The following is a 7,758-nucleotide window of genomic DNA, read 5'->3' as shown; positions in this document are numbered from 1 at the left end:
TGGGCGCAGTGGCTCATGCCTGTAATTCCAGCACTTTGGGAGGCCAAGGCTGGCAGATTGCTTAAGTCCAGGAGTTCCGGATTGGCCTGGCAGATTTCTTGAGTCCAGGAGTTCCTTACCTAACATGATGAGACCCTATCTCTGCAAAAAATACCCCCAAAAAATTAGCTAGGTGTGGTAGCACACATCTGTACTACCAGCTACTCAGGAGGCTAAGGTGAGGGGATCACTTGAGCTCAGGAGGTTGAGATGTGATCACACCACTGCATTCCAGCATGGGTGATAGGGCGAGGCCCTGTCAAAAAAAAAAAATCAAAGAAGAAAAATTGGCTGGGCGCGGTGGCTCCCACCTGTAATCCCAGCACTTTGGGAGGCCGAGGCAGGTGGATCATGAGGTCAGGAGATTGAGACCATCCTGGCTAACACGGTGAAACCCCGTCTCTACTAAAAATACAAAAAAATAGCCAGGTGTGGTGACGGGCGCCTGTAGTCCTAGCTACTTGGGAGGCTGATTCAGGAGAATGGCATGAATCTGGGAGACGGAGCTTGCAGTGAGCCAAGAACACACCACTGCACTCCAGACTAGGGGACAGAACGAGACTCCATCTCAAAAAAAAAAAAAAAGAAGAAGAAGAAAAATGGATCTGGGAACCATACTTTGAGTAGACCTAACATATAAATAATATTTTTCTTATGCTGAAAGAAGTAGAGAGGTTTATTTGGCTATATATCTTTATGTAAGGCCTTGTTATTACTGATGGTTGTATAATTTACAGCTGTCTTTCTCAATCTAAATTATATTACAGTCCAGAAAGCTAAATTCACTCCCTTAGAGTTGAGGTGGGCCACAGAGATGGGGAGGGAGAGAGACAACCAGCAAAAGGGAGCCAGGCCACTGAATGTAACTTGGAGAGGTTTGAGATTTGACATCATTTTCCTTTATCTCCAAAGGCTTCCAGGCCCAGAACATGACTGCCTCTGAAATTTTTGAGTAAATGAATTAATAACCAGCAAAAAAAATGATTTTTATAGATGTCCAATATCCCTTTTATTTCTAATTTGCTGAGAGTTTATATCATCAAAGGGTGTTGAGCTTTGTCAAATGCTTTTCTACATTTATCAGAAAAGATCATATAGTTTTTTTCTTTATTCTATTGATATGGTGACTTAAATTGATTTTCATGTATTAAAACAATCTCATATTTCTGGGATAAACTCAACTTGGTCATGTTATATTATTCTTTTAAAATGTATTGCTGGATTTGATCTGCCAATATTTCGTTAAGAATTTTTCTGTCTATGTTCATGAGGAATATTGTTCTGTAGTTTTCTCTTATTGTAATTTGTTGGTCTAATTTTGGTATCAGGGTTATTCTGGCCTCATAAAAGGAGTTAGAAAATATTCCTTTATTTCTATTTCTTATAGTTTGTGTAAAACTGGTGTTATTTCTTCCCCAAATGTTTAAAAAAATCACTAGAAAAATCCTCTAGTTCTAAAGTTTTCTTTGTGGTAAGGATTTATATAGTTAATTATATTTCTATAACAAATGTAGGGCTATTCACATTTGCCATATCATCCCATGTCAGTTTTGATATGTTGCATGTTAAAAGAAATTCATCCATTTCATTTAAGTTGTTGGATTTTTTAACATAAAATTGATCATAATATTTATTTGTTATTCTTGTAAAGTCTATAAGATCTGTAACATATTTCTCTTTGTTCTCAATCAATCTAGATAAGGCTTCATCAATTTTTTGGTCTTTCTCTCTCTCTCTCTCTTTTTCTTTCTTTCTTTTGAGACAGGGTCTTGCTCTGACACCCAGACTGGAATGCAGTGGCGCCATTATAGCTCACTGCAGCCTGAAACTCCTGGCCTCAAGGGATTCTCCTGCCTCAGCCTTTCAAAGCATTGGAATTATAGGCATGAGCCACTGCTCCTTGCTGATTTTATCAATGTATTTAAATGTTGTCAAACAACCAATTTTGATCTTGTTCATTTTATTTTCTATTTTATTTTTTCTGCTTTTATTTTTATTAATGCCTTCCTTCTACTTTAATTAGCTCTTCTATTTCTAGCTTATGTCACTGATTTAAGTCTTAGATTTTAGACGTTTATTCTTTCTAATACACGCATTTAAAGCTATAAATTTCTCTCCAAGTACTGCTTTAGTTGCATTTCATGAATTCTGATATGTGGTATTTTCATTATTATCAATGCAAAATATTTTATACTTTGCCTTTTGATTTCTTCTTTGACTCAGATTCTAGAAGTCAGTTGGGTTTTTTTAATAAAACACAATTACTTTATTGATTTCTTACAATCAAATACTGCCAACTAGCATTACTTCCACTCATGCATCATTAAAAACAAAGGATATTTCCTCCTTGGTATTTTCAAATGATGCATTATACAATAAACAAAATTAGAACTTAAAATGCACCCTGATTAATCATGTAAACTGGTAATTTGTTTAAAAAAGCATAACTAACAATTAAGGTGTATATCTTACAACTAACAAATAAGGTGTGTATCTTACTCACCTTATTTAAACAAAATGGGCATTAACAAAATGCATACAGTCAATACATGATAGAAAGCATGTTTCAAATACAAGGCAGCCCCTTGGGCCACCATATTATTTAGGTTTTGCATTATCATTTATGACATTATAGATTAATTACACATAACATATTTTATACATTTTAACCCTGAAGATAAGAAAAATAATTGTTGCTTGAAAAAAATTATTCCAAGTAGCCATTTGGTTTGTATCAGCAGAAACTGAACCTCCATGAGTTTAGTGTCTATCAAGTTGGAATCATTAGCTCAAGTCAGTGAATGAGATATGCAACGCATTTCACAGTGACTGTTTCCCAAGTCCTGGCAATGCCTATTCTCCCACAGTCCACCAGATGATGAAACATTTCCGGGACCAGGATGCCCCTTCTACGTGGTTTTCCCTTTTCATTTTTTTTTTTTTTTTTTGCTGGATTAACTATTACTGTATTATTTCCTCTTCTCCCCTCTTCTGTGGCCTTCCATTTTAATTATTCATAAATCCTTTCAGAATATTCTCAGGGAGATCCATAAGGGGAAGTTCTGGAGATGTAAAATCCAAGGGAGGAAGACTGGGGATTGGAATGTCCTTGGCTTTCCCGGCATTTGCTGCAAACTTCTGCCAGGTTGAGGAGGCTGTAGCAGTTTCTGAATGTGGCGGCAAGCTCCGTAATTCTGACGTTTCTACAAAATCAGCATCTACATCCAGCTCTTTTTCTACTGGACCTTTTTAGAAGTCTGGCCTTTTCAGCCTTTAGTTATTTTCTTTCCTTAATCTTTCATTCTCAGCCACAAGGAATTCCACATGCCTCTTCAAATCTGCAATTTTGGTTGCCTACTCCTCTATAATTGTTTTATCATCTTCTGGGGCTTTGCTTCCAATACATGGCTCTGCTGGCTCACTCTTTTGCTGAAGTAAATATAGTAGTGTGTTTGGATCCCTGTCAAAGATCCCCTGAATCTCAGGCAGGCGTTTCTCTGAAGAAGGGCTGTACTTCTGAGAAAGGGGGCTCTGGCCCTCCGCATCCTCGGCAGAGAGTTTGTGAGATGCCTGAAGATGGGCAGCTACATCCTTGTCTGTGTTCTGCTAGGCTTTCAATCTTTCCTCACGCTGGGCCCTTTTCCATCTCTCTTGGATGAGGAGGAGCTGTTTCATGTGGCTATCCCTTTGCAATTCCAGTGAAAGATGAGCCTGCTCAGATTGTGTCAGCTTCATGGCTTCAGAAAGATATGCCGCAGCCTTTTTGTGACAAGAAATCGCCTCTTCGTATTTGCCTGCAGCTAATAAACGGTCGGCTCGTCTGCTCTGCTGATGAGCCAGGTTGAGGGGTCCTTCCATTACTTCCATAGACAGCAGCAGCCTTAGGAAGGGGAGCGGTGGGGCCAGGGAACATGGAGGGGACCGCAGGGGAGCACGACGCAGCCGCGTCCTCTCTGGGCGCAGAGGGAGCAACAATCTCGCCACTTCCTCCTCAGGCCCCGCGCCACGGGCCCGCCCCCTGCGCCGCCGCGACCCCGCACGGCGCCATGGCGTCACACGCGCTGGTGTTTTTAAAATTATTTCCAAATTATTGAAGCTTTTCTTGATATCTTGTTATTGATTTGTAATTCCTTTTGGGTCTTTTATATAACTTTTCTTTCTCTGCTGAGACTTTCTATCTCTCCTTTCATTATGAATATAGTTTCCTTTATTTCCTTGGGAACAGGTATAATAGTTAGTTACATTTTGATACATATTTACAAATTCCAACATGTGGCCCCTCTCACAGGCAGCTGCTTGATTGTCTTTTCTTTTGAGTATGGGTCATGTTTTCCTATTTCTTTATATGCTGAGTAATTTTGGATTGTGTCCTAAACATTGTTAAGTTGTGTAGACTCTGGATTTTGTTTCATTTTTCTGAAAAGTGTTGATTGGTTATTTGGTGTTTGTCTTAACAAGCATTTAAGTTTTATAAATAAAAAATATAATTCTAAGCCTCACAACTAACTGAATGGACTCCTCAGCCAAGGAAGGGCATTCTAAAGAAATATTAGTTCAGGCCATGATGGGAATAGGTAGTCAGACATGCCTCATTATACTCTCCTCCTTTTGTAATTCAGCATAGCTGACCAGCATTAACATTAAAGCAGCCCTTAAGCCTGATAGAATAGACTCTTTGTAGCAATAAGATACCAACATGACAGATAGGAATATTTTGAAATGGTCTTGCAAAGCTATCTCTTGTGGGGAAAATACACTCTGTAGAGAATCCCCTTCCCATTCCAGGTCTTTTCTCTGATCCAGGAGAGAATTAACTAAGAGTCTGGCATCTTATTTGGGTTTTTTGTTTGTTTTTGAAACATGGTTTTTCTCTGTCACCTAGGTTTAGGTGCAGTGGCGTGATCACAGCTCTCTGCAGTCTCGCCCTCCTGGGCTCAAGCAATCTTTCCCCACCCCCCAGTTTCCTGAGTAGCTGGGACTATAGGCATGTGTCACCACACCCGGGTAATTTTTAAATTTTTTGTAGAGACAGGGGTGTCACTATATTGCCTGGGATGGTCTCAAACTCCTGGGGTCAAGCAATCCTCTCCCTTTGGCCTTTCCAAAGTGCTAGGATTACAGGTGTTAGCCACTATACCCAGCCACCACATGGCTTTAAACTCCATGTCTCTATCATTTCAGATGCTCTAAACATCCCTGCCATCTGGTCCAGATGGAGTCCTCAGGCAACCCAGAGAGCACCACCTTTTTTTACTATGACCTTCAGAGCCAGCCGTGTGAGAACCAGGCCTGGGTCTTTGCTACCCTCGCCACCACCGTCCTGTACTGCCTGGTGTTTCTCCTCAGCCTAGTGGGCAACAGCCTGGTCCTGTGGGTCCTGGTGAAGTATGAGAGCCTGGAGTCCCTCACCAACATCTTCATCCTCAACCTGTGCCTCTCAGACCTGGTGTTCGCCTGCTTGTTGCCTGTGTGGATCTCCCCATACCACTGGGGCTGGGTGCTGGGAGACTTCCTCTGCAAACTCCTCAATATGATCTTCTCCATCAGCCTCTACAGCAGCATCTTCTTCCTGACCATCATGACCATCCACCGCTACCTGTCGGTAGTGAGCCCCCTCTCCACCCTGCGCGTCCCCACCCTCCGCTGCCGGGTGCTGGTGACCATGGCTGTGTGGGTAGCCAGCATCCTGTCCTCCATCCTCGACACCATCTTCCACAAGGTGCTTTCTTCGGGCTGTGATTATTCCGAACTCACGTGGTACCTCACCTCCGTCTACCAGCACAACCTCTTCTTCCTGCTGTCCCTGGGGATTATCCTGTTCTGCTACGTGGAGATCCTCAGGACCCTGTTCCGCTCACGCTCCAAGCGGCGCCACCGCACGGTCAAGCTCATCTTCGCCATCGTGGTGGCCTACTTCCTCAGCTGGGGTCCCTACAACTTCACCCTGTTTCTGCAGACGCTGTTTCGAACCCAGATCATCCGGAGCTGCGAGGCCAAACAGCAGCTAGAATACGCCCTGCTCATCTGCCGCAACCTCGCCTTCTCCCACTGCTGCTTTAACCCGGTGCTCTATGTCTTCGTGGGGGTCAAGTTCCGCACACACCTGAAACATGTCCTCCGGCAGTTCTGGTTCTGCCGGCTGCAGGCACCCAGCCCAGCCCCGATCCCCCACTCCCCTGGTGCCTTCGCCTATGAGGGCGCCTCCTTCTACTGAGGGGCCTGTGGCGGTGCAGGCGCAGGTGCAGGTGGACAGGGACTGGAATGGGGGTCATGGAGAAGCGGGCCTGGAAGGAGCATTGCAGAACACAGCAGGGTGGAGACGTCTCCTCCGCTGCAGGCGTGCAGTGAAGATCATTCATTACACCAGTGGGTCCCGCCAGCCTCTCATCTGCGGGAAAGTGGCTTCCTACCTGGGAATTTTATACTGCCATCCAAAAAAACATTTCTTGAACTCTGAGTTCATCTTGCACGCTCCTTCATTTAGACATGTGTTTCTAATCACTGTTTAGTTCAGAAGGTTCTAAGACATGAAAGGATTCTGAGAAAGGTGCTTCCTTGGAGACTTCACAGGGCCTAAAGCTCGTTGTGTGTGATAACTGCACGATGCTGACAAGACAGTGCCTCCCTTCCCTGACTGTAGGGTCGTCCCTACTGGTTTATTCACTTTGGAGGCGCCTGGCTCCGTATTCCTCAGGTACTGCTGGATGAGGCTGTCTGGAAGACAAAAGTCGCCATACCCTGAGATAAGCAGTCATGTTGATATCTGGATTCTAAAAATCCACAACTAGACTGGAGAAATGTTCTGTATCCTGGATCCAAGTCCTAGCCCACAAACTGGCCCTTAAAAATTTAGCTCATAAAATTTGATTGAAGGAATGAATTTAATAAGTGCTACCTTCTGCACTAAGTATTTATTCAGAGAATACAAAGATGAATGAGATACAGTTGCTACCCTCCAGGGGCCAACAGCCCAGCCCCAAAGGCTCACCTACCTTGGTGAACACCCACCTTGGTGAAGGCATCTAGGGTGGACTCCTCCAACATCTCATCCTTCCCAGGTGGATAGTGAGCTGACTTCAGATTTATCACTTTGTACCTAAAGTGTCCTCCTTCTATTTGGTTGATGGTGCTAGCTTCCCCCCACCCACCCACACTCCAAACCTCAAGTCCTCTTGGAGGCCTGTGTTTTCTTTTCCTCAACGCCCACAGCCAGGTCCAAATGACTATGCCTGTCTAGTGGCTTTCAGAGTTGACTCATTCTTGCCATTGCATGCCCATGGTTTCATCCCTGAAACAGGGCCTCACTTCCTTGGCATCTCCCCACTGCTCCTCTCTTTCCCCACGAGGCTGCCCTCTGCCCTTACACCAGGTGCTTCAAAACCCTTAGTGGCTCCTCATTACTTACAAATGAAGTCCATACACTTTAGCAAGGCTTTCAAGGCCGCCACAATCCAATGCCAGCCAACTTTTCCATTCTTATTCCACTCTAAGTCTCCTCCCCACAGCAGCTTGGGATCCAACCCCAAAACACCACTGGCCTTCTTTCAGACAGATATCTCCCCAGTACCCTACCTCTAGGCATTTGTCATGCTGTCACCTGGGCCTGGAACATGTTCTAGCTGACAGGCCAGCTTCTCCAGGAAGCCCTCCCCAATCTGCAAATTAGAACACTCTCTGGGTTGTCGTGGGATTCTGCTTGTCCCCTCTAAAATAAAACAA

The 7,758-nt window shown here is 43.9% G+C and overlaps 1 protein-coding gene and 1 pseudogene across 1 annotated transcript; one reads left to right on the top strand and one right to left on the bottom strand.

Annotated features, from left to right (window-relative positions):
• Positions 1–2,975: 2,975 nt before the first annotated feature.
• Positions 2,976–5,322, bottom strand: LOC100614996 (nuclear receptor-binding factor 2-like; annotated as a pseudogene).
• On the top strand, positions 5,164–7,164 carry XCR1 (X-C motif chemokine receptor 1). Its single transcript, XM_054680656.1, has one exon. The coding sequence runs from the start codon at positions 5,252–5,254 to the stop codon at positions 6,251–6,253; it is 1,002 nt and encodes a 333-aa protein (XP_054536631.1). The 5' UTR covers positions 5,164–5,251; the 3' UTR covers positions 6,254–7,164.
• Positions 7,165–7,758: the final 594 nt, after the last annotated feature.

The sequence above is a fragment of the Pan troglodytes genome, chromosome 2 (genome assembly GCF_028858775.2).
Source record: "Pan troglodytes isolate AG18354 chromosome 2, NHGRI_mPanTro3-v2.0_pri, whole genome shotgun sequence".
In the NCBI taxonomy this organism is placed as follows: domain Eukaryota; kingdom Metazoa; phylum Chordata; class Mammalia; order Primates; family Hominidae; genus Pan; species Pan troglodytes.
This window is presented reverse-complemented; position numbering and strand designations above follow the sequence as displayed.

What these genes read in the sequence shown, in the direction of transcription:
- XCR1 (XM_054680656.1), top strand. Translation starts at nt 5,252, where the DNA reads ATGGAGTCCTCAGGCAACCCAGAGAGCACCACCTTTTTTTACTATGAC.